The sequence below is a fragment of the Eptesicus fuscus genome, chromosome 4 (genome assembly GCF_027574615.1).
Source record: "Eptesicus fuscus isolate TK198812 chromosome 4, DD_ASM_mEF_20220401, whole genome shotgun sequence".
Lineage (NCBI taxonomy): Eukaryota > Metazoa > Chordata > Mammalia > Chiroptera > Vespertilionidae > Eptesicus > Eptesicus fuscus.
Genome location: NC_072476.1, coordinates 4084547 through 4111696, shown reverse-complemented (window position 1 = coordinate 4111696; position 27150 = coordinate 4084547). Strand labels below are relative to the sequence as shown.

General features: G+C 49.0%; 1 protein-coding gene across 4 annotated transcripts in view; it reads right to left on the bottom strand.

The window, feature by feature from the left end:
• Positions 1-27150, bottom strand: part of PRKCB (protein kinase C beta) — a 305124-nt gene that overhangs the window by 143785 nt on the left and 134189 nt on the right. For all 4 annotated transcript variants that reach the window (XM_008152760.3, XM_008152759.3, XM_054714439.1 and 1 more), the window contains one exon: positions 12689-12771. In XM_008152760.3, the coding sequence (XP_008150982.1) occupies positions 12689-12771 (83 nt within the window). The remainder of the gene's footprint in view (positions 1-12688; positions 12772-27150) is intronic.

The following is a 27150-nucleotide window of genomic DNA, read 5'->3' as shown; positions in this document are numbered from 1 at the left end:
GCTCCTTCAGTTAGGTGTGCAGGTGCACAGGGCTGAGGTTACGCGTCTGGGGTACGGGGTAAGAACGTGGCCTGGGGCCAGGCCGCCGAGGTCTGAATCCCGGCTCTGCCACTCACTGGTCATGTGATCTTGGGGAACTCAGTCTCTGAGTGCCTCGGTTTCCTAGCCTGTAAACTGGGTATGATAACAATGGTACTTACTCACACAGTGTAATGAAGAATAGAGTATTATTGTAAAGTGCTTAACAGAATTATATCTATGAATGCTGGCTCTTGGATGTTATTGTTAAGAAAAAAACAAAAACTTGAAAACCCCAGAATCCAAACCAGTAGAGGTGGGGGAGCTCCGGGAATGGAAAGTCAGAGACAGAGGACGCCTGGAAGTGAGGCCTTCTGGTGGGACCAGCGCCTTCCACACCCCCCGGCTGCCTCTCCGCAGGGTCCTCTGCCCTTCGATTCTCTGTTTCCCCCAAATCTGCAGGCTCCACAGGCTGAGGTCTGCTGGGAAACTGCCCGTTCAGGCTCTGAGGCTGGTCCCACCCCCAACTAGGAGACGCCAAAACAATTCACAGGACAGGACACCTCCACCCCGAGAGCCCCGCAGCCCTGCCTGCTAGGAGGGACGGTCGGTTTCCGTCCCACGCTGCACATCACGCGTTTGCTCCTTCTTCCCCCAGGGGAAGCTCTGCGTCTGTGACCGCGGGGACAAAGGCTGTGGAGAAGCAGCGGTGCTGCCCTGCACAGGCCATCGCCGGCACATGGCGAATGGGAGCAGAACCACGGGAATTCGCTTCACAGTCAGGAAGTGCATTTATCGCCTTACCATCGTTTCATTATACTCTCCCAACCCACCAGCCACGGGAGCCGCCTGTCTTTCCGTTCTGTGGCAAGAGGATGGCTGCACGCTGTGCCGGAGACGAGGCGGGTCCTGGCAGCCTCCTCCAGAGGTCAAGGACCACGGGTGGTAATGAAGTAACTCAGCAGCCCTGTGCAGGCAGAGCACAAGGCCTTCCTGTGGACCAGCTCCCGGCACCCTCACCTGATCCCCTACGAGGGCGCTGGCTCATCCTATTTTCACGCAGGAGGAACTGAGGCAGAGAGGGCAGGTAACTGGTCCATGATGACTCAGCTAGTTGGTGGCAAACCTGGAATTCACACCCAACCCCTATATAATGTTCCCTGACGCTGATTTCCAAACTCGGCTGCCCATCACAGTTACATGACGGACTTCAGATTCCCGGCCCTGGTCTGTGTCTTCAAGGGCGGTCAGAGGTTAGCGGGCTACCCTAGTCATCCAAAGCTTCAGCTGTCGGCATTCTGCAAGTAGCTTTCGAAATCGCAGTGGACATGTGCTGCATTGACCTGTTCCACGTCTCCGCTTCCTCTTTGGTAGGAGTGCCTCCATTACCCTTCGCCGATCCAACGCCCCTCCCCAGCGTGCTTAGTCTTGGAGGGAACACCTTAAGAACATGAGGTCCGCCAGGCCATCTCTCTCCTTCTTGAATTTTAATTCAGAACCAACGCAACGTAAGAACCCAAATCAGACACGGCTGGTGTGGCGATTCTCGCTTTCCTCCAGTTCTCTGGAGTTCCCCAGACCCTTCCCAACACACGCCTTCCTACCTGAGTGAAGCCGAGGTGGTTTCTGGCGCAGGCAACCAAGCCACACCAAGGGGGAAAACTGCCAGTGTGGTCCAGCTGTCTCATGAGTCTGGGGAGATGTGGACACCTGCATAGATACCACCTCAACCAAGATCTAGACGTCTCCTTCAGCCCGACATCGGGATGTGTAACCGCTGCGCAGCGTCCTGCCACGCGGGTGCACTGACTTACATAACCTGGCAGGCAGCCTCGGGTCGTTTCCAGAGTGTTGTTAGTGTGACTGCTGAGGTGGTGATCGCCACTTTAGCTAATAAGTGCACACACCCTTAAATAATTCCCCAGCAAACAGTCCTAGAATTGTGATTCTTAGGTCAAAAGGGATTAGATTGAGTAATTCTTTGCTCAAAAAGGTCATTAAGGCTTTTGAGACCCATTGGTAATTTTCTCTTCAGAAAGATTATACTAATGTACACACTCACCAGTAATATTTTAGAATGAATTTCCCTCCCCTTCCTCCTGTTTATTCTTTGGTTTGAGTCCCATTTCTTTTTATATTATTACTAAGACCATGTTTTATATTTATGTGTGTCTTGTGGTATATCTTTGCCCCTTTTATTTTAACCCATGTCCTAAATTTCTCTTAGACTTTGCCTGGAATTATACATTGTCCGTCCAATCTGATGGCCATTGCCTGCGGGAAGAGAACGTCACCTCATTTCCATCGTGAGGTAATGGACACTCGACTATCACTTCTGCCATCGCAATCTATACTTTCCAGATCTTATAGTTCCTTGCTGGCTTATTTTGATCTTTATTCCTATATTTTGTTATATTGATCAAAATTTTCTTTGTTACTTTTATCTCTGAGTTATTAGAGATAAAAAAATAAAGTCTATTTGAACCAATATATCTATGCCAAGAATTAAATAGTATTAAATATTTTATTTAGGATTGTACATCTAGACCAGCAATTTTCAGCTGGTGTGCTGCAAGAATTTTTAAAACCTGCAATACTTGACTATTTACTATTTAGTCGGGGGCACTGATCTCTTTTCCCTTAGATAGTCAAATAAAAAATGACAACAGCCAACACAAGAGCCATCCACTGACAATGAATCAAAATTATACCTATTGTCTTTGTCAGTTTGGCAAAAAAATATATATTTTTTGGTGTGAGCAGAACTTTAGTAATTAGTTTATGTGCCATGAAATGCAAAGGGTTGAAAAATCGCTGATCTAGACACAGAGTCTACTATAGTTTACTTTTTTATGCCAACTTTATTAGGCTATGCTGGTTAGTTATAATAATAAACTGTGGTAGCTATTGATTTTATCAGCTCATCCAAGTTTCCCACCCCTCTTCTCACATGCACTGCTCTCTGAGCTAGGCCTCAGGATCCAGGCCTGACAAATTATGAAAGTGCATTCTCCTAACAGAAGAGGACCAACCAATGAGAAGCCTTGCCTGAGACTGATTCTGAACTCACAGAGTAAGACAGCCACTTCTACCATTAGGGCTTTTATCTTTCCAACAGGTCAATCATAACCAGGTTGACAGACATATCTGCAGACATGCCCTGTCTACAGTAGAAGCAAATGAGGCAAGGACTAGTCAGTCCGAGTCCTGGCAGGAAACAGAAGGTACACTCAAATTAAAAGAGTCTGAGAGAGTTTTCGGAGGAGAACCAAGATGGCGGCACAGGTAAATGCCAGTACTCGCCACCTCCCACAACCACATCAATATTACAACTAAAATACAGAACAACCATCATTCAGAACCACCTGAACTCTAGCTGAAAGGAAACCCTACAGCTAGAGAAGTAAAGAAGAAAGCACATTGAGACTGGTAGGAGGGGCTGGTCCAACATGTGTGGCATTTTTTAATCTCGTGGGATATCTCTAAGGCCTCCCATGAGAAGCAGAGGGTCCCCATATCAGAATCCAAGACCAGGGTTCCAGAGCTGAAAAGAGAAGTCAGCGTAACTTTGGGCTTTAAAACCAGTGGGGATTGTGGCTGAGTGACATGGAGACTGCTGGAGTCCCAGGTGTTCCTCTTAAAGGTTCCAAGCATGAACTTACGCGTCCCACTCCCTCTGATCTCCAGGGCCAGGCAGTAGCTTTTGGGGAATCCAGGGACACATGGAGAGAAACTGGACTGTCTGGCATTGGGGCAGGAACTTAGGGGCAGCTTTTTCCCAGACAGGGATGCTCACAGGAATAATGATTCCTGTGCTGGGACCTCCCCCATTGCAGAGCTGACTGCCAGATGTGTCTGAGCTTCCATCAGTATGGCCCACACTGTTCACTTCCTCTGGTGATTCCCTGAGACCCTGCCCCATCCAATTTGCAGCGGCTTTTCCATATGAATGGCCTGCCCTCGCTCAGGCTTCAGAATTTCCTAAAATCTCTCAAACTAGCAGCAAGTGGCATCAGCGTACCCCAACCCTATCACTAAGAGGCCCAAGACCCAGCACTAGCACCAGCCTGTCTTGCTTCACAGCTGGATCTCACCTGGGCACTTCCTAGCCCAATACAGGTAGCAGCCATCTGCAGATCTCTTTGTAGCTCCTGCTGGGTAGCCCCAGGCAGTCGCTGACTTTGCACCTCCTGGGAGGCCCCAGAGCCAATGCACCTGGGGGACAGCTTCAAACCATACCAGATTATAACTCTACACATCCACAATCAACACACTCAAGGGGCAGACTCAGTGAGCACCAAAGCCCTACTGATGTGAGTCCTGATCCACAGGGGTGTCTCCTGCACAGCAGCTCTTCCGTTGTAGATGCAGCTGATCCTCACAGTCAATTTGCTTGGAGGTCAATTCCTCCAATTCCCAGTGATGCCAACAGCAATCAAGGCTCAACTACAACAAGACTGTGCACACAGCCCAAACAGGGGCACACCTAGAGTGCCCAGCTCAGGTGACTAGGGAGGCTGACCCACTAGGCCTACAGGATACCTACTACACAAGACCACTCTACCAATTCCAGAAGACATAACAGCTCTACCTAATACACAGAAACAAACACAGGGAAGCAGCCAAAATGCAGAGACAAAGAAACATGTTACAAATAAAAGAAATGGAAGCAAACAAACTACTGGATACAGAGTTCAAAACAATGGTTATAAGGATACTCAAGGATCTTAATGAGAGCTTCAAGAGACTCAAAGAGAGCTTCAAGGGACTTAGTGAGACTTTCAAGGATCTTAGTGAGAATTTCAAAGACATAAAAAAAGACCAGTCAGAAATTAAGCATACACTAACTGAAATAAAGAATAATTTATTCTTTAGATTCGACAGTAAAGGATTCCAAGAATCAAATCAATGACTTGGAGTATGAGGAAGCAAAAAACACCCAATCAAAAGAGCAAAATGAAAAAAGAATCCAAAATACAAAGATAGTGTAAGGAGCCTCTGAGTCAACTTTAAGCATCCCAACGTTTGCATTATGGGAGTGCCAGAAGGAGAAGAGAGAGAGCAAGATATTGAAAACCTATGTGAAGAAATAATGACAGAAAATGTCCCCTACCTGGTGAAAGAAATAGACTTACAAGTCTAGGATGCATGGAGAGCCCCAAACAAGAGGAACCCAAAGAGGCCTACACCAAGACACATCATAATTAAAATGTCAAGGGTTAAAGACAAAGAAAGAATCTTAAAAGCAGCAAGAGAAAAGCAGTTAATTACCTACAAGAGAGGGCCCATATGACTCAGCTGATTTCTCAACAGAAATTTTACAGGCCAGAAGAGAGTGGCAAGAAATATTCAAAGTGATGAACAGCAAGGACCTACAACCAATATTACTTCACCCAACGAAGCTATCATTTATAATTGAAGGTCAGATAAAGAACTTCACAGACAAGAAAAAGCTAAAGGAGTTCATCACCACCAAACCAGTATTACAAGAAATGTTGAAGGGCATTCTTTAAGAAGAGGAAGAAGAAGAAGAAAAATATGAACAATAAAATGCCAATTAATACACAGCTATCAACAATTAAATCTAAAAATCAAAATAAACCAACAAGGAATCTAGTGAACAAAATAAACTGATGAATAAAATAGAATCAGAGGCATGGAAACATGGAACAGACTGATGAATCTCAGAAGGAAGGGAGGCAAGGGGGCGAGAAGAGATTAACTAAATATCTTATATGCATATATGCAATACCTATGGACACAGAAAATAGGGTGATGAATGCCTGGGGTGGGTCAGGAACTGGGTGGAGGAGAACAATGGGGGGGGGGAGAGGGACATCTGTAATACTCTCAACAATAAAGATTTTTAAAGAAAAAAAGGAAGTTTTCATGGAAGACGAGTTATAGAGGTATGGGCATGGTGTTGGGAAACCAGAGGTGAATCTTGTCTGGCCATAACCAGTGACACACAAATAAAGGCTTCAAAACACCTGGACTTTGGGGATTTCCCTCTCTTACTGTGCTTGGGACTCTGAGACCATTATGCGGACAAGCTTCCGGTGGCCTACAGGAGAACCGAAGTGCCACCAGCCTGCCAGCCGTCAGTCATGCCACTGAGGCTGTTCAGGAGACTGTGATACTGTGATCAATAATAAGAATTAAGAAATAGGATTTCATCCCATTTCTGGCCCACAGCTCCTAAAACCCTAGGGATTTCCTGTGAAGACAGGGATAAAGGTGTCTTCTGTTATGTTAATGAGGTGACTTTTAGAAAGGACACCTGGATGGGGGCTGGTTGCCAGAGGAACCATGTGATTTCAGGGTTGGAACTTTCAGTCCCAACTCCTGACTTCCGGGAGGGGAGAGGGTTAAAGACTGAGTTCAATCGCCCATAGCCAAAAATTTACATCAATTGTGCTGATGTGATGAAATCTCCATAAAACCCAAGAGGACGGGCTCTGGTGAGCACGTGGAGATGCGGGGATAGTGGCACCGGCAGAGAACACGGAAACTCAGTGCCCCTTCCCATATACCTTGCAGCTCTCCCATCGGGCTGTTCCTGAGTTGTGTTCTTTCATAATAAACTGCTAATCTGGTAAGCAAATTGGTTTCCTGGGTTCTGTGAGCTGCTCTAGCAAATTAATTGAATTCAAGGAGGGCGTCATGGGAACCTCTGATTTAAAGCCAGTCCATCAGAAGTAAAGGTGATACCGTGGACTTGGAACTGATAGCCTGTTTGGAGGGGGTCGTTGGAACCTTTGATTTGTAGCTGGGTAGTCAGAAGCACAGGTAACAACCTGGGTTTGCGATGGGTGTCTGAAGGGGTGAAGGGCCTGAGCCCTAACCTGTGGGGCTGATGCTGTCTCCAGGTAGGCAGTGTCAGAACTGAATTGAATCACAGGGCACCCAGAGGTGTCTGAGAATTGCTTGGTGCTGAGGAAACCCTCCCTCACCCGCTGGAATTGGTACCAGATCCCAGTTAGCGGTCCCGCACCAGCCAAGTCACTAGCTGACCACGACACTGAGAGCCTGGCAGAGATCAGCTACCCAGGCCAGGTCAGAGGAGTCCCCCAAGCAGCACACAGACCCATGAGAAATAGTAAGTGGCTGCTGGTTTTTAGCGACTGCATTTTGGGATTGTCTGTTACACAAGGTGAGAAAGCACCTTGCCAGCACTGGAGCCTCCGTTCCAGGGCGGAAGCCCACGTCCCAGAAGCTCTTCTCCCATCCCCAGCATCCTTCCCACGAACTAATCTCTGTTTCTACTCCTCATCAGAGTTGGATGCTCTCGCTTTCAATTAAAAAACTCGTGAAGCTTTACTTTTTCTCTGTGATCCCATACGGTTTAAAGCAAACAGAAATCCTTCATTCCTCTAAAGTTTAAAGTCATTTCCCCATGAAGCCTATTAGACTGGGGCCTTGGGAGGAAAAACATTTCTCGGGCAATGTTCTCATTTCTCTCTTGATTATTCCCCGATTCTGGTTTTCAATTTCTTCTTCAGACAAAAGTGGCAATTTAAAATTTCCTGGAAAATCATTCATTTCTACCAGATCTTCAAACACATTAGCATTTATCTACATACCCTTTTAAATATATAAATATAACATATCCTTCCTAAGCCTCCTTCCATTTTCCTTTTATTAAATCTTCAACATGGAGCACCATTTGTCCTTTTTAAATACTTCTCCATGAAGATGGGCCTGATCAAGAAGCAAAAGGGTGCATCCCCGTGCGTGCCCACCGCCGGGAACTGCCGAGTTAGTGATGGTGCCAGCAGGGCGCAGGGCATCAACAATGGATTTTATCCAGCACCTTGATTATATGTCATAAGGAATTACTTCTAAAACCATAAAATATTGAATAAAGCATCTTTTATAAACCTAAAGAATCCTTTTGTCCCACCTGGCACAGAGCCCCCACTCCATAAACATTATCATCAACTCCTCCTCCTCGGCAGGTCAGAGGGGCCTCTAGCCCTTCCTGAGTCGGGAGATTCTCCTCCGGGTAGTGACAGTGAGTGAGAAACCACTCATGGAGTGCCCTCCGTGTGCCAGACACTATTGTGGATGTGGCTCATCAGTCTCTTCACAAGGCCATGTAGGACCTTCTGAACGGCACCAAAACCTGCGCATCTTCCATGACGTCAGAGGTTCTGCTCCCACTGGCCTTTTGAGTAACAAGATCTGCAGTAGGTTTACCAGAGAGCCTTCCCTCCCGTGAAGAGTGAAATCTGGTTCTCCACCATCCAGCGGGACACTAGCAAACACGATGCACCGGCTGAAAAGCACTGTGCGTTGGGGCAGGCTTCCTAGCTCTTCTTGGAACCACCCCGTGAACAAGCCAGAGCGAGCCAGCTGGAGCACGCAGGCCACATGGAGAACCACAGCCCCCAGGCCAACAACTTGCTCACTGCCAGTCCTGTGAGCCGAGCCATCCTAGATCATCCAGCCACCAAAGAGCCACCAACACAGGTGAGACTAAATTCCGTGCCCAGGGCAAGGACCTCATTTGACTCACCCTAGTCCCAGCCTTCAGAGACAACTCCTCTCTCTCTTGTTCTGAGAAGATCTCTCCGGAGGCTGTGTATGTGGACAGCATTGTAAGTGATGGGCATTATAAATTATGGGTAACTGTAATGTCCATACACGCTGCTTGAAATGGTCCAAGAGACAGCGGGATTGAGAGCTCCCAGACAGGGAAGAGACCAGGAACCAGGAGGGTATTGGCAGGTGACCAGAAGTACCAGCCAGGACTCTGTCATGGAGGTCCTCCAATGGGGGTGCCCATCTATGTCGATTCCCATTGGCACTGACCAACTGGGTCAGTAGCTGGGCTCACTGGGACAGTGCTTGGTCCGTAAAGTTCCTCAGGCGGACTAATGTTCCGTGCCTTGGACCTATCTGTAGAAGACAAGGTTCTAAGATCCAGCATGTTCCTTAGCTCAGGCTGGGCTTGGAAGAGCAGAGGTCAAGGGTAGAGCCCAGCACGTTCCTTTTCCATGGATGGAGACTGTGCTTTACTGCTCCACAAGCTTGCCACACCAGGTCTCCAAGGTCACGCAGGAGGAGGGCGCTCCTCCAAACCTGCGTGAGCCTCAGGGGCAGCCAAAGAGAGCCTGGCCAGGTTGGTGAGCAGGTGTGGACAGATCTTTAATCATGCCTCCGACCATGGACAAAGAAAGGTCAATGAACTGAGAATCAAACCAATTCAGCTGTCTGGACCAATTCATCATCCTTGGTGCCAACCAACCTTCTTGGAACTGTGCCCAGAGATGGGATCATCCCAGGTAGGCTGCCAAATCCCACGCATGGAAGCTGCAGGATGCTTCCTGCTCTCCCCATGCCAAGGTGATGGGTGGCTGTGCCGCGCCGTGCATACAAAGAGGGATGCCTACCCCCATGGGGCCGCACACTGCCAGGAAGCACTGCCAGGTGCCAGCAGAGAACCTGCTCACCCTTCCCGCTACGCCATGGACCATTTCCTTGCTGCCTGCTGTCATCACCTCCTCCACACACAGCTCTTGCCAGGTACCAGGCTGTCCTCGGTGCTATTACTGATATTTACACATGGGATGCTCATAAATGCTATACGGTAGGGGCCCTTATTTTATCCATCTTCAGCAGAGGAATCTAAGGCACAAAGGTCACACATATTTGAGCCTGCGAATGCTGGCTCCATGGTGTGTGATTTCTAACCAGTTCTCAATATTTCTTCCCTAGTTTTCTTCTGAGAGACCACCTCTCCTTTACTCTCAAATTATGGGATAGGCACAGGGCCCTCCTTTCCAGGAGCAGACACATGACAGATCTGGCCAATCAGCACAGCCATCCTTCTGGCTGCATGTGACCCACGGTCCAATGAGACTTCAGCTCTTCTCCCGGGAGCTGTAGCCATGAGGATACATAAGAGGAGGGGCGCTGCAGCCATCACGGTCCCTGGGAGAAACAGGCTCCTGAGGCTGAAACCAAGACAGGAGGGCCGAGCCAAGACATGGAGAAAGAGGGTCCTGAGGCCCTCACATCTGCACCCGGATCCAGGTGTCTAAAGCCAGCCTACCCCTGGGCTTTTCAGTTTCGGGGACAAAGAATTTCCCCTTTCACATAAGCCAGTTTGAGCTAAGTGTCTGTCTTAGGCAACAGAACATGTCAACAAAACAGGAGTTGGAAAAAGTAGGTTTACAGTTGTTTGTATGGAAAATAATACATATATATATATATATGACCCTAATATGCAAATAGACCAAACAGCCAAACAACCGGTCACTATGACATGCACTGACCACCAGGGGGCGCATGTGGGGCATGGCAGGCGTTGGCCGCGGCAGGATGGTGGAGCAGGTGTGGCGCCAGACCAAGGCGGGGCGCCAGTCGCTGTCATGGGGCGAGCCTCTAGTAGTTACTGAAAATTCTTTGCTCCCACACGCCTTGGTCCTACCTAGAGCTCACAACTGCTGCTGGTTCCCGGAGCCAGCCCTGATGTCAGCGGGTGCGAGTGGGGCTGGAGCCATCAGTACATGGAAGTGGCGGCAGCAGGAATGGGGCTGCCCGCAGACAGGGCACCGGGGGCCACGGTGGGAGGGGCTGGGAGGGGGCGCAGAGGATGGACCAAGACCCGCCTCTGTGCCCACCGGAGCCTTGTGGTCCACAGTTCCTTTCAAGGTGCACGAATTTGTGCACTGGTCCCCTCGTTAATTAATAATACAAGAGTGAACTCTTTCGTGTACTCCAACTGTAACGCAACTTTTCCCACCTGCATAGACAGGCTGTGGAAACACCATCCCTTGGCTGCTCCCGAGTACCCAGCCTCCATCTGCATGAACGTTCAGAGCAGCAGAATGGGGCCAGGCTATCCCCCAAACTTCCCTGCCTGTTTTCCTGGGGATGAGAGAGCAATTGCACTAGAAGTGCCAGGGAGCGTGATCTGAGGGAACTTGACAATTGTCCCACCTTTGTCTCTGCAGACAGGCTGGTAAGGACTGGTGGCTCCATGATGCTTGGAGTTCTTAACCCCAAGTACCAGTTTCCAGGCAGAGCAACTGCAGCATGAGCTCTCGAGTGTTCATGTTGCTGTGGCAACAGAAATGCCTCTGATTTGCAGGGACGTGGTGGTAAGTGACTATTTGTAAGAGGTTACTAAGAGTCAAAGAAATCCAATGCCATAAGGTAGCCACCACTCTGAAGGCAGCTGTCAGGTCTAAGTGGGTAAGAATAGGACCAATAATGGACAAAATCCATGTAGAGAATTCCAGGAGGGTGAACCAAAACAGGACAAATAAGAGAACTAGGGTGACAGCTGCCCAGTGGGTACCCTGAACGCAATTCATTCCTGGGCGGTGGGAGGCTGTACATGGTGGGAAGTCCTCCTGGGAAAGTTCAAGACTTCACAAGTCCTCGTGCTGAGCGTCTTATCGCACATACACAGTCTGGCATAAGGAACTCGGGGTTGGCTCATTAGCTTATCAATGTCACAGTGACTCGGGTTCCTTCCTCTCTGCCCTGCTCAGCATGTCAGCCACGCCTCCCTCGCCATCCCAAAGGGCCTATCACAACCACAAGCAGGACGGGAAAGAGATGTCTTCTCTTATCAGAAAGGACAGTCTTGCCTAGAAGCCTATCCAGCTTCCGCTCCACACCCCACTGAGCAGAGTTCGGTCACATGCTCATTCACTAGCCACAGGCGCCCGTGGGAAAGCAAGCTGCCAGGCGTCTCAGCTTCTAGCATGACAGATGCCTGTGCCCGAGAGTGAGGGCCACACCTGGCTGCCGGGAGGCAATCAACAAGGTACCCAGATTTACATAAACTCATACCGGCCCTAGCCGGTTTGGCTCAGTGGATAGAGTGTCAGCCTGTGGACCAAAGGGTCCCCGGTTCGATTCCAGTGAAGGGCATGTACCTGGGTTGCAGGCTCGTCCCCGGCCCAGGCCCTGGTCAGGGCTCATACAGGAGGCAACCAATCGATGTGTTTCTCTTACATCGATGTTTCTCTCTGTCTTTCCCTCTCTCTTCCACTCTCTAAAAATCAATGGAAAATTATCCTCGGGTGAGGATTAGCAAACAACAACAACAAAAAACCTCATACCAAGGGTTCTGCCGTACATAACCTTATAGTATCCACACCATCATTCACTGAACATGTTCCTTAAATCAGTGCATCTTTGGTTTACCTTGACTTAGGTAGGAAATTTTGCATCCCTATTACAAAGGCAAAACCACTACTAGATACATTTTCCCAATCCACGTTCAAATAAATTCATAATGATTAAAGCAAAAAGTATTTCCCTGTTTTACCTAGAAGCATCCCTGGCCTCACCCGTAGTAGTCATACTGGGGGGTGCACAGTAACGGGACAAAGGCATGTCCTCCTAGTTCCTGGGCCCTGATATCCACATTTCCCTAGCGAAGAGCCATCAAGGACATGCATGGAAGGTCCTATGCCTACCACCTTTCCACGGCGGTGGGAACAGCTCGGTCCCGCCCACCACTCTCCATGCGCCAGCTGTCAAGACGAGAAGACGTTTATGAAACTTTTACATAATCTTGTTAACCAATGTCACCCCAATAAATTTAATAAAAAAATGGCAAAGACATTTAGCAACATCATAGTAGGAGAACTAGCTGGTTTCCTGTACAATCACACCCCATTGTGATTGACCGGTGCCCATTACTTACATCAGAGGCTGGACCCTTGTCGGCGCCGGGGCAGGAGAACGTGACAAATTCATGGCACCGCTTGTGCACAACAAAACAGCAGACTGCAAAAGAGAAAATAAAGGGAGGAGGCGGGGAGAAGGAGAGTGGGAGGAAGAGAGGAGAGGGAGAGAGAGATGGTTAAAACCTGACTTCACGGCAAGTAAAGGCTCTATGGCAAAGTAACAATGCCTTGGCTTCTGCCCCTATCCTAGCTGAAGTCAAACTGGGTAGACCAATGTTAGGTCTTGCAAACTAGTTAAGTTTCTAAAGTAACTTGGTCCAAAAGATCACATATACTCAACATTACACCCCCTGAGCTTCAGTTACGTTGCCAGGTTTGGGAACGGAACGCTGTTCCTTAGATCGGGCACCATGAGAAGCTGCTGGCATGGGTCAGGTTCATAACGCACAAGAAGCACCTATACATAAACACTAGAATGACACAGAGAGAGAGGCAGGTAGGAGGAAGGGCATGTGGAAACAGAAGGAGCTGGAGAGGCAGACCCCGCCCCATCTCACCCCGGAGCAATGCCCAGCAGGTGGAAGAGTGGGAGGAATACCTGCGATGTTTACACTACCACATTAGTGATTTGCAACCAAATACATACACACATATTCTGTATTTGAGTTTGTTTGAGTTAAATGCATCAGTGCATGGTTCTACTATTTGGGGATTGTATCACTTGGGCAAAGAGGAAGTCAGAGAATGTATACAAAATAACACAGACTTTTTTATTCATATCTCCCTTTGTAGTTTTGTTATTCAAATCACCTTAAACAAACTCTAGACTGTGGGTTCCTAGAGGACAGGTCCCATGTTAAAGGAAGAGCATCTTTCTTTTCTAGTTCATTCTATTTTTCAATAAGAATTTTGCATTCAATATTATTTTGTATTATTTTCAGGTGTACTGAAGGTTGCCAGAGGGGAGGGGGTTGGGGAATGGGTGTAAACGGGGAAGGGATTAAGAATTACAAACTGGTAGTTACAGAATAGTCACAGGGATGTAAAGTACAGCACAGGGAATAGAGTCAATAGTGTTGTAATAACTATGTATGGTGTCAGATGGGTGTGAAATTTATCTGGATGACGACTTAGTAAGTTATGTAATGTCTAACCATTGGTTGTACACCTGAAACTAATATAATATTGTATGTCAACTGTAATTGAAAAATAAAAAATTATTTAGGCCCCGACCAAAGAGAGCCAAGATGGCGGCGTAGGTAAATGCCAGTACTTGCCACCTCCCACAACCACATAAAAATTACAACTAAAATACAGAACAACCATCATTCAGAACCACCTGAAATCTGGCTGAATGGAAGTGCTACAACTAGAGAAGAAAGCACATCAAGACTGATAGGAGGGGTGGAGGCGGGGAACAGGCTGGTCCCACACCCACGTGTGGCATGTTTTCAATCAGGAGGGATATTGTGATGGCAAAGGCCTCCCATTAGGAGCAAGGCGTCCCAGCCCAACAACAGACCCTCAGCCCAGGGTTCCAAAGCTGGGAAGAGAAGTTCCCGTACCTTCGGGCTGTAAAAACCAGTGGGGAGCATGGAACAGACTGATATACCTCAATGTGGGGTTGGGTGACAAAAAGAGATAAGCCAAAGAACTTCTATGCATAGAACTTATACTTATATGCACAGCCCATAGACACAGGCAATAAGACGGTAAAGTCTGGGGAGGGGAGGGGATAAAGGGAGAGACTTGGAGGAGGTGGAGAAAGGGGGGAAATAAGATATCTGTAACACTATCAACAATAAAAATATTTTCTAAAAAAAAACACAGAACAGCAGGGACTTTGGCTGAGTGACACAGAGACTGCTAGAGTCCCAGACAGTTCCTCTTAAAGGAACTGAGCACAAACTTACACAATCCTACTCCCTCTGAGTTCCTGAACTGGGTGGTGGCTTTTGAGGATCAATGGACATTCCTGGAGGAACTGAGTTGTCTGGCATTGGGGCAGGAACTCATTGATGGCTTTCTCCCCGACAGGGGTGCTTGCAGGGGCCATTGTTCCTATGCTGAGACCTCTCCTGTCACAGAGCTGACTGGCAGCCATATCTGAGTTTCCCTCAGTGTGGCCCATACTGCTGGCCCCCTCTGGTGATTCCCTGAAACCTCGCCCCATCCAATTTGCAGCCCCATCCAAGCTGCTTGCAGCAGCTTTTCCATATAAATGACCTGTGCTGGCTCAGGCTTCAGACTTTCCTAAAACTAACTCAAACAAGCAGCAGCTGGAGTCAGCATGCCCCAAACCTATCAATAAGAGGCCTAAAACCCAGCACTAGCATTAGCCTGTCTTGCTTCACAGCTGGCTCTCACCTGGGCACTTGCTAGCCCAATACAAGTAGCAGACATCTGCAGATCTCTTTGTAGCTTCTGCTGGGTGGTCCCAGGCAGTGGATGACTTTGCATCTCCCGGGAGGCCCTATAGCCAATGCACCCGGTGGACAGCTTCAGACCATATGAGATTACAACTCTACACATCCACAGCAACACACTCAAGGGGCAGACTCAGTGAACACCAAAGCTCCACTGAAGCACGTCTTGCTCCCTAGGGGTATCTCCTGCACAGCAGGTCAATTCCTCCAATTCCCAGTGACACCCATAGCAATCAAGGCTCGACTACAACAAGACTGTGCACACAGCTCACAAAGGGGTGCACCTAGAATGTCCAGCTCAGGTGACTGGGGAGGCTGATCCACTGGGCCCTACAGGACACCTACTACACAAGGCCACTCTAGCAATTCCAGAAGACATTAACAGCTCTACCTAATACACAGAAACAAACACAGGGCAGCAGCCAAAATGCAGAGACAACGAAACATCATCCTATCTAATAAAGAGGGAATATGCAAATTGACCATCACACCATAACAAAGATGGCTACGCCCACAGCAGAGGCAGGGATCCCGTAACACAAGATGGCTGCACCCAGACTCTGACAGGAGGAAGATTTTCATATATATTTTACTAATTTTCTTTCATCTCTAACACATCTATTATAGAGAAAGGGCAAATAGCAATATTAAAATAGTTCCTCTAATTAATTCCCTTTTAATGTGCATGAATTTCATGCACCGGGTCACTAGTATACCATAAAAGGCCAATATGCAAATCGACCGAACGGCAGAACGACTGGTTGCAATGACGTGCACTGACCACCAGGGTGCAGACGCTCAAGGCAGGAGCTGCCCCCTGGTGGTCAGTGCGTTTCCACAGGGGGAGCGCCACTCAGCCAGAAGCAGTGCTAAGGAGCAGCAAGCCCGGCTTCTGGGTGGTGAGCGCAGCAGTGGTAGTAGGAGCCTCTCCCACCTTCACTACAGGCAGACAGTAAGGACCAAAGGGTCCCAGACTACGAGAACCCCGGACTGCAAGAGTGATGTCTGACTGCCAGCTTAGGCCGGATCGCCCCACCTAAGCCGGTAGGCGGACATCCCCAAGGGGTCCCAGTGAGAGAGTACAGGCCGGGCTGAGGGACCCCACCCCCACCCCCAGTGCACAAATCTCATGCACTGGGCCTCTAGTGTTACAATTAAAAGAAATGGAAGCAAGCAAACTACTCGATACAGAGTTCAAAACAATGGTTATAACAGTGATGGGCAACCTTTTGAGCTTGGTGTGTCAAACTTCGCCAAAAAACTGAGCATAACTCGGGTAATGTGTCAATTTGAGGAAAAAACATTATTTCGCAAATGTTTCATCCTCAGGAGCAGCAAATGTTTCATCCTCGACATGCGGCCGCCTCAGCGGAAATGGCTACGCATGTCAGTGCTGACACGCGTGTCATAGGTTCGCCATCACTGGGTTATAAGGTTACTCAAGAATCTTAATGAGAGCTTCAAGGAAATCAAAGAGAGCTTCCAGGGACTTAGTGAGACTTTCAAAGATCTTAACGAGAATGACAAAGATATTTTAAAAAGGCCAGTCAGAAATTAAGCATACACTAACTGAAATAAAGAATAATTTATTGGGATTTGACAGTAGAGTAGAGGATTCCAAGAATCAAATCAATGACTTGGAATATGAGGAAGCAAAAAACACCCAATCAGAAGAGCAAAAAGAAAAAAGAATCCAAAATATGAAGATAGTGTAAGGAGCTTCTGGGTCAACTTCATGTGTTCCAACATTTACATTATGGGGGTGCCAGAAGGAGAAGACAGAGAGCAAGATAGTAAAAACTTATGTGAAGAAATAATGACAGAAAATGTCCCCTACGTGGTGAGAGAAATAGACTTACAAGTCTAGGATGCATGGAGAGCCCCAAACAAGAGGAACCCAAAGAGGACCACACCAAGACACATCATAATTAAAATGCCAAGTATTAAGGACAAAGAAAGAATCTTAAAAGCAGCAAGAGAAAAGCAGTTAGTTACCTACAAGGAAGTGCCCATATGACTGTCAGCTGATTTCTCAACAGAAACTTTGCAGGTCAGAAGGGAATGGCAAGAAATATTCAAAGAAACTTTGCAGGTCAGAAGGGAATGGCAAGAAATATTCAAAGTGATGAACAGCAAGGACCTACAACCAAGATTACTTCACCCAACAAAGCTATCATTTAGAATTGAAGGTCAGATAAAGAGTTTCGTGGACAAGAAAAAGCTAAAGTTCATCACCCCCAACCAGTATTAGATGAAATGTTGAAAGGTTTTCTTTAAGAAGAGGAAGAAGAAGGAAGCAGAACAACAAAAATATGAACAATAAAATGGCAATAAATACATAACTGTCAACAATTAAATCTAAAAATCAAAATAAACCAATAAGAAATCTAGTGAACAAAATAAACTGATGAATAAAATAGAATCAGAGGCATGGAAACATGGAACAGACTGACAAATCTCAGAGGGAAGGGGAGCAGGGGGATGAGAAGAGATTAACCAAAGATCTTATACGCATAAGTGCAATACCTATGGACACAGACAATAGGAAGATGAAGACCTGGGGTGGGTCAGGAACCGAGGGGCGAGGGGGGCGGGGGGGGAGGGGGGAGGGGGGGGAGGAAATGAAAAGGGACAACTAATAGTCTCAACAATAAATATTTTTTAAAAATTATCTAAAGTCAAAAATAAATACATAAAAGAGCTATAAAATTAAAAACAAAACTGCAAGAGGAAAAAAAGTGTGAGAGAGGAGAAACTTAAATATTCAAAGAGATTTAAGAAACATATAAACTAAATGCAATATGTGGGCTTTTGATCCTAATTAAAGGCAACAACTGGTTCAAAAATTATGAGACAATGTCAGGAAAAACTCATTCTGATGATGTGAAGCAATTATTATTACTGATATCAGGCAGAAAGAGTGAAGGAGAAAGGTTGCCAACAAGGAAACAAAAATGGTTTTATCATCAGATTTCTCATTAGCAATTGTGAATTCTTGAATATGACAGAGCAAGCAATATCTTCAAAGGTTAAGGAAAATCCATTTTGAACCTACAAAACATTAAAGTAAAAGTACAAAAGAAAGACATTTCCAGAGCACAAGAACTTAGAATTTTTACTTCCTACAAAAGAAGTATTAGAGAGAGTGTGTGTGTGTGTGTGTGTGTGTGTGTGTGTGTGTGTGTGTGTGTGTGTTTTAGGTGAATAAAGGAGGTGTAAGAAATGGTGGTGAGAGAACAGAAAGCTCTAGGAGAGAGGAGGGGGCTGGGTCCTGCGGGGCTGGGCGGAAGGGCTCTGGAATATGTGAGACCCCTGTCTTCCTCCCCAGGAGATCACGGGTACTAAGAAAGGCCACATGGGACATTACAAGCTTGAATATGTGTGTCAACAATTGAGAATAAGAATAGAAAGATTATGTGCAACTTGCAGATCACTAAAAGGTAAAACTGGACAAAGAAAACTATCAACTGCATTTCCAAAGAGCCCTATCCGCCCCAGGTTCACATTAATATCTCTCTGGGGTGTGTGTTTGTTTTTTACTTTTATATGGCATCACTTGCATTTCAAGCTCTTTAATCCTCTGGAATTCCTTGGTATCTGATGTGGCATGGGAATCTAACTTGCCGTATTTTTCCAAAGGGTAATCAGTTGTCCCAGCATCTTTTATTGAATAATTCATCCCTTCCTCACTGATTTCAAATGCTAGCTTAACTAGATGCTAAGTAATTCTGCACACGGGAGTCTGCCTCTGGGCTTCTGCTCTATTCCCCTGGTCTGTCCAGTAATACAGCAATGTAAGTTCTAATTATAGTGGCTCTGTAATGTATTAATCCGGGCAGAGCGATCCTCCCTCGTTATCCTTATTTTCAACATTTCCTATGTTTACTGTTCCGAATGAACTCTGGAATCAGATGATCAAGCTTGTTAAAATACCAATGGAATTTCTACTGGAATTGTATTCAGTCAGTCTCCCCACCCCCCAAAATTTATTGGAACTTTGACTGAAATTGTCTTACTTTAGAAATTACACTGAAGATAACTGACACTTTTACAACAAGTCCTTCTATCAGGAATCGGGTGTCTCCTGGTTAAAATATTATTTTACATCTCCTAATAAAGTCTTTCATTTCCTCGGCGGGTGCCGCACACTTCTTTAGTGTTACCTGAGGGATCCTCCTTTTTGCTATTGTGATTGCTAACATTTTCCCACTTTGTTTTCTAACTGGTTATTGTTTACAAATAGGAAAGCAACGAGTTGGCAGTACTGTATGTTTATTTTGTAAGCATATTTTAAACTCGTTTTTCTGAGCCCTATTTCCTTTGAATTTTCCAGGTAGAGAATCATAGTATTCCGCATAATATTTTTTTCCTTTCTGATAGGAATGTCTCTTTTTTACCTTTGCCACATTTTACACCTAGTACTTTCTGAGCATCATGGGATAGAGGTGACAACAGCAGGAAGTCCCGCCCGTTCTGAGCCTCCGCCAGCTCCACCTGTCCATCACTGTCTCTCAAACTAGCTTTTGGAATTTATATTTTTCCTTGGAAACTGTCCGTAGTGTCTTCCATTATATTGTTAGTCTCTCTATTTTCTCCCAGGTCTGTCTCCTTTGTTGTCTATTTTATTATCCTATCATTTTAAAGAAGCAAATCAGGTATGTATTTTTCAGTGCTACTGGGTTTTTTCCTACTTTATTAATTGCTACTTTTATTTTTATTTCTCCTGCTTATTACATTTTCCCTACCTCTTTTATTTGTATTCCTTGTATTATTTACTGGTTAGGAATGTTTTAAGTTTCTAAGTGGTCTATTATGGTTTTCATTTCTTCCTTGGCACAGAACTACTTATGAAAGTTGTTACGCGCCCACAAACGTACCCTCATTTATCAGAAGTTGCTTTAGTCTAAACCTTTCTTCACAAAATATCAACTATGATTTTATTCATCCTTACTCTCTGTGAGGGAGGGAAGGGGCTCGTCTCTAGCTACCCGGGGTCTACCACACTCTTGGTACATAACTGATATGTGGTAAATAAGTGTTTGGTGAGTGAATGAATGAGAAAATGAATGGCATTAGCCATAGAAAAGGAAGAAGCCCGACCAACTTCACGGTAGATGAATCCCTGGATGGCCGTCCACCTTCCAACACCATGGACAGGGGTGGCCGCACACCCACTGACCAGGCAGCCGCCCCGGTAGCCGGTAGCTGCAGAGAGAAACCAGCCCCCACAGGTGACATCAGTGGCCCAGTGACCTGACTCCACCCCAGCACACGCTGCAGAGAAGCTGGGAACAGACTTGGGAAAGACACTGAGCTTCTGGTGCAGGCACTTCCTTTACACGATGTGCTTCTGAGAAGCTGCGCAGATCAAATTTCCCATTAACTAAAACACTTTAAAGAAAAGCAGTAGGGCTGGCTATTTAAAGAAACAAACCAAACCTTTCGTGATACAAATAAACACCCCCTCGTTTCTGTTTTGCAGTTTCAGGGCAAGACCAGCTTTCCTTAAATAAGAGGCAACATTCCCTGACTGCGGAAACCTGTGCTGGCAGGAGCCCAGAATTCCTGGAGGCCCTGGTTCACGCGGCAAGTCTTGCTCTGCAGAGCGAAACTCACAGCCCAGCTCTCATCCGGCCTGCCCCGCTTTCTCAGGTCTGCACACGGGGTCTCCAGCTCGAATGCCTGGGGTTCCGGTGGGAAAACACATGCGCGACGTGTTTAACGGGAAAATTGCTACTCGGCTCCGCAGAGAATGAGACCCACGCCCCAAGCTCCATCCGCCTGCACCTCCCTTTGTCAGTGTAAGATGGAGACCACTGGCCAGCTCGGCAGGTAAAGCAGCGCCTCCCCCGCCTCCCCAGAGATGCCCCGTCCTCACCTCGGGAACGTGTGACCAGGTGTGACTATGGTTGGTACCTCACATGGCGGAATGGACTTTGCAGGTGTGATTCAATTAAGGACCTTGAGATGGGGGTCATCCTGGGCCATCCTGTGGGCCCAGAGGAATCACAAGGATCCTGTCTGAGGGAGATGGGGGAGGGAGGTAGACGGAGTGGGGGGGGAGGAGGTTTGAAGCGGAGGTTGAGGTGCTGCAGTGCTGGAGAGGACGGATGCGGGCGGGCTCCGGAAGCCAGTGGGCCTCGGGAAGAAGGGCACCCCTGCTGACTCCTTGGTTTGAGCCCCGTTTTAGACTGCTGGCCTCCGGCCCGGCAAGGCCAGGCATCTTGTCCCTGGAAGCCGCTCGGTTGTGGGCAGTGGCGCAGCCGCCCTCGGAACCAAGGAGCAGGAGCGCCTGCCTGGCCCCGGAGCACAAAGCCACAGTCACGAGTCTTGGGGAGCATCTGCCCCAGGAAAGCATGGGGCCCCAACTCACGCCACACTGCACCCCACCCCCAAATTCCACCCACTACCTTAACGTAGCCACCGCATTCCAGAAAGGACTGTCAAGCCATCAAAATTCTATCTTTTTGTTTTGCTTTTGGAGTTGACCCACCTCTTTTGCCCTGTTCTCACGGGGGTCTTAGTGGAAAACTGACATCTCTGGGAAACCATCTTGGCCCCTAAATCCACATCAACCTGAGACGGGACCTCAGCGCTGCTCCAGGTACCTGGGTGAAGGACAGGAGGGCCCTGAGCACGCCCCTCCCCCGGCCTCTAAGGCCCAGCAGGCCCGGCCCCTGGGGTCAGGTGGGCCGGGTCTGAACCACCCAATTCCTTCGCCTCTCCGATTCTGTTTCCTTCTCCAAAGTGGGAGTAACAAAGCTCCCACGAGACAGCACATGCCAAGTGCCTGGGCGTGCGCCTGAGCAGGAGCCACGTGCAAACCCAGCGTGGCGGTGCCTGGGAGGAGCCCTTCCTCTCCGGGCAGAGCTGACTCCGTGTCCACGCTCGGGCGGTGCTCCCCAGACGCTGTCCCGAACCATCTCCATGACCACGGCTGAAAGGCCTGGTCACCGTTTCCACCCAACACCTGCCTGACTCCCGTGGCCGTGCTACCTGCCCTGCCCAGGGCTCTCCCATCCCGGTTCACCTGAGCGCACGGTGCCGGGGAGGGGCCCGGTGCTGGGCACGGACAGGGAGCTGATGCTCAGAGGGCAGCGTCTGCCCGAGGCGTCCAGGCAGTCAGCGGCAGCCTCCGACCGGAAGCAGGCGTGTCCCCCGGAGCTCTCAGCTCCCACCGTGCAGTCCACCGTCCAGCTCGCTGCCCCAAAGAAAGCTCCCCGCCTCCCTCGCCCCGCCACCCAGGGGCTACACTCCCACGGATTCGTCCTTTGCCAACATCTCTCATGCTGTCTCCTCTGAGCCCTCCCCACGCATTCCCCCCTGGCTGCCTCGGCACCTCAGACGGGGGTTTTGCCCTAAAGCCTTAACTGGGCTCATCTAGGGAAGCAGAGTGAAGATGGACGGCCAGTGTCACAAGAGCGTCATGAGATCTGTACCGTGTGTGAATGCACAGCAGCAGCAGGGCACACAGTCCCCAACGAAGGCTCGCTCACTCCCCTCCAGGGGTGCGTGCCCGGCTCTGCGGCCGGGCTGCCTGGATTCCACGCCGGGCACCATGTCTGTGAGCTCTGTGAGCTGGAATGAGCCCGCTGACGTGCTGGTCTCAGTGCCCTAGCCTGTGAAATAGAAATAACAACAGGACTTTCCTCACAGGGTGTTATGAGGATTCAATGGGCTGATCCTAGCACAGCTGGTCCTAATGGATGCTAAGTTTAGTCCATGTTATCCCTACCTCTTCCCTGCACGCCAGCTGGCCGCACGCCGGGGGCCGGCACTCTCCCTCTGCAAGCAGGGTCATTGCTGCTTCCTGCGCCCACAGTCACCGCTGCCTGCTCCCAAGCTGCACCGTCCAGTGTGGCTGCCACCAGCTACAGGGGCCTACGTCAATCAAACTAAATAAGGCTTAACCTTGGCTCCTCATTCACACTAGCCTCGTGGCAAGTGCTTCATAGACACATGGAGCTAGAGACCACCACCTGGACACGCGTCATAGAAAGGCTGTTGGACAGCTCTGGCCAAAGAACCAAGTTCAAGCCAGCACAGCCCCACGCCTGCTGGGCGGGATCCGTCCCCTTCTACAACGTGTTTGCTCCTTCCCTGGTGTGTGGATTTGTTCCACAAACATGGGAACGCCCACATGGGAATGGTCACGTGCAGACCACATAGGAAATGTAAGGCAGAGGAACCCGGTCTCCAACCAGCAGGCCGACGGCCAGAGGGGAAGAAAACGGCACGTTCCATAGGCTGAGCCAACTCAGCAGCCCCGCCGGACAGGGCCTGCTCGCCTCATCCCGCCTCCCTTACGCCTGTGACCGTGAAGCAGGCGGGGTGGCCCGGCCGGGAGGGTGCAGCCGGGCCCACTCCACCCCAGCCCACCGAGAATGACCGCCCCGCCCCCACAGCTTCCAGGGTCTGTCAGTCCTCCCGCGGGAGCGGAGGGAGAGAGCGGACTTCATCTGTTTATCGACAGCGAGCTCTAGGGAGAGAACTCAAAAGCAATAACCTTGAGGGGTCAAGCAACCACAGGAATGTTTTTGTTCGGAATGTCCCCACATTTATTTAGTTAACAAGATAAAGCGGTGGAGCCAAGGAGAGGTGAAGAAGTCCTCAGAAGTCAATAAACCCCTGAGAGGAAAGGCGCCTGCCACCACCACCTTCTGCTACACCAACCCCGGGAGGCAGCGCGGGCAGGACAGCCGCTGGGGACACCCTGCTGGCTGGGGTAGCACGTGGGGACTGCCCTGGACCCCGTGGCCTCCCACTTTCAATCAGGCTGCAAAGTGGGGGCAGCGGGACATAATGACCAGCCTAGGAGGAAACCAACATCCCTTCACTCACCAGCCATATCAGCCATACCCAGACGCAGCGCGCAGGGGGCGGGGGGCGGGGGGCGGGGGGGACAGAAAAAGACCTGGTCCTGAAACCAAGCGGGGACAGCTCTTGTTTCTGCCTGAGCAGCATCCATCCTTTGTGCTTCTCCTTTGGGGGTCACCCTCTCTGAGCCCCAGTTCCTGTGGGCCGGCTAAGGCCGCCCTCGCCCCCGGCTCCCCTGACATAAGGCCCAGGCTGCGCTGTATGTTTAGGGTGGGCGTGTGGTTCAAGCCCCACCGTGAGAATCAGCGTCAGGGCTTGTGCCCGGGTCATCAGGAAAGAGGCCGCCCTTCCCGGTAGTGTTGCTAAGCTGCCAGGGAAGCGAGTCTGCCAGCTTCATTTTCACGAAGGAAAGGCTTTTCTGAGAATGAAGCCAGCAGAGCGAAGAGATGTCCGACGACCGCACCCAAGCACCTGACCCCACCAGGCCTGGGGAGACCCCCGCGACTTTCCTACGAGCCCTCAGATCCCTCCTTAAGTAAACCCACTGAGTGAAGGGTTTGTTTCTTGAGACCAAAGACTTCTGACTCATACGCCAAAGGTTAGAAGTTGGAGAGTGGGCAGTGAGGGCCCTATTTCCTCCTGTGTCTTATGTATTCCTATAAATAACCCGCTTTCCTTTTTTAAATAGGGCTTTGGTATTAAGAGCGCTCAATCCCGTCAGCGCCGGGAACAGGAAAGATGGGATGCAGCGCCTCCCACCTCCTCGATTCCAGACGCACAGCCTCGAAGAGTCAGCTCATCCAGGAGTCGCTCGGTAAGAGAAAGCCAAGAGACAGACCTGAAGGCCGCCTGGCCCTCGGGCATCTGTGATTGGGCTTCTGTTCAAGAGACGGCGCATCTACCTTGCCAATGAGTTCGGAGCACTTCATATCACCTTACTCCTGAAGGTGGGGCCACACAGCACGAGGCCAAGTCCTTTCTTGACATGACACTGAGTTCTATCCACCAACTTGTGCTTCCAAAGCTAGGGGTGGCTTGAAGCCCAGAGACAAATTCATGTCGATCTCAGTCCCCCAACTCACTCTAAAAAGCAAATAGAGAAAGCTTGGTCCTCTGGCAGGCCTGTACCTCTGCAAGGACAGGTGGCCTGCTATGTGAATACTGCAAAAATCACCAAATCAAAGACAGGCCCCTGGAGATTAGGAGATTACAGGGCGTCGGTTGGTTGTGCTGGCCCACCACCCCCTTCTTCTGTAACTGGCATGCTGATTCTCCTTCGGGAAACCAGCCTTCCTCCACGGTATGCAGTCCTGGTGGGGCTGTCGGTCACGGTGCGCAGCTCTTCCCTGGCTGAGGGGTGGCCATGTGATCCAAAATCAGCCAATCACACTTTTTCTCCTGCGAATTTGCCTCTTGAATCAATGGTGTCCCCATGGGAAGGTGGCCCATTAGTTCCTGCCACTCAATCTAAGAGCTACTCTGGGCCTTGTACTTTCTAAGGCCTGGCACTGCATGAACAGAACCCTGTACACTTCCCCTTGATTTTATAAGACAACTAGACTCCATTTCTATTGCTTACAAGAACCTGACAACCCTAGACAATTTAAAGACATCTGATCTCCGAAGCTGATGCAAACGTCCTTGCCACCACATCCCTGAGAGTCACCAAGCTTCTCACTGCCCACTCCACCTCCTCCAACAATCTAACACTAGAAAGTTCTTCAGGCTGCACGTTGGCCTCCCTGTGCCTCCCGGATCCTGCCCTCTGGGCCCCTCCTTCCTTTCCCTGGTTCCTCCTCCTGCTCCCTCCACCCACGCCAATTGGAATTCCTCAGACTCTGTCCCAGGTGCTGATCTCTACACTGTGGACTCTCCTCAGGCCATCTTGTCAACCCACAAGGCTTCCCACTCCGTTCATGCTGCTGACGCCCACATCTGTTCCTCTTCCCGGAGCCCCATGCCCATCCAGCCACCTCCTACCTCAGCACCACCATTTGGACATCAAACGGACCCAAGTCCTTGTTCTTCTGTCTCACTTCTCAGGATGAGTCGGCATCATTCTCCCTAGGAGCCCCCAACTCCTCCCTCACCACCACTCCTCACTTCTAATTGCCAATCCTGTCAAAGCCAACCCCAAATTATTACTCAGAACCAGCCAACTGCCCTCAGTAAGAAGGCAGCCACAATGCCCTAGCTGGTTTGTTTCAGTGGATAGAACGTCGGACCACGGACTGAAAGGTCCCGGGTTTGATTCCGGTCAAGGGCATGCATGATTCCTGGCCCTGGTCAGGGTGAATGTCTCTCTCACATCAATGTTCTCTCTCTCTCTCTCTCTCTCTCTCTCTCTCTCTCTCTCTCTCCCCTCCCTTCCACTCTGTCTAAATATCAATGGAAAAATCTTCCCATGAGGATTAACAAAAAACACAAAACCCACAGCCACTGCTGTGTTCTCTGAACCCGTTTAACAGACTTTTACCATCCCTCACATCTCAGACTAAATGGTACTTCCTCAGAGTCTTCCCTGGCCCTCTAGCCTAGGAAGACTAGACACATCCCTGGGCCTTCACCTCTCCGAGCCACTTTATTTTTTTCAATAATAAAATGTGGATAAAAAGAGTTCCTAACTAAGCAACCTAGCTGTCCATCTATAGTTGAATAAATAAAGAAGGTGTGGAATGTATATGGAATGTTATGAAATATTATGCAGCAATAAAAAAGACTGAAACCTTGCCATCTGTGATAACATAGATGGATCTAGAAAGTATTATGCTCAGTGAAATAGGCAGAGAAAGACAAATTCCAAATGACTTCACATATATGTGGGATCTAAAAACAATACAAAACAAAAACAGACTCATAAAAACAGAGGCAAGGGATGGTTACCAGAGGGAGGGGGTGAGGGGAGGAGTGAAAAGGGGGAGGGGATATAGTCAATAATCCTACATAATAAAAGGCTAATATGCAAGTCAACCAAACAGCAGAAAGACGGGTCGCTATGATGCACACTGACCACCAGGGGACAGACGCTCAATGCAGGAGCTGCCCCCTGGTGATCAGTGTGCTCCCACAGGGGGAGCGCCTCTCAGCCAGAAGCCGGGCTCACGGCTGGTGAGTGCAGCGGCAGTGGAGCTGGCCTAAGCCATCAGTCAGACATCACCCAAGGGCTCCTGGACTGTGAGAGGACACAGGCGGGCTGAGGTAAACCCGCCCCCCAGTGCATGAATTTCATGCACCAG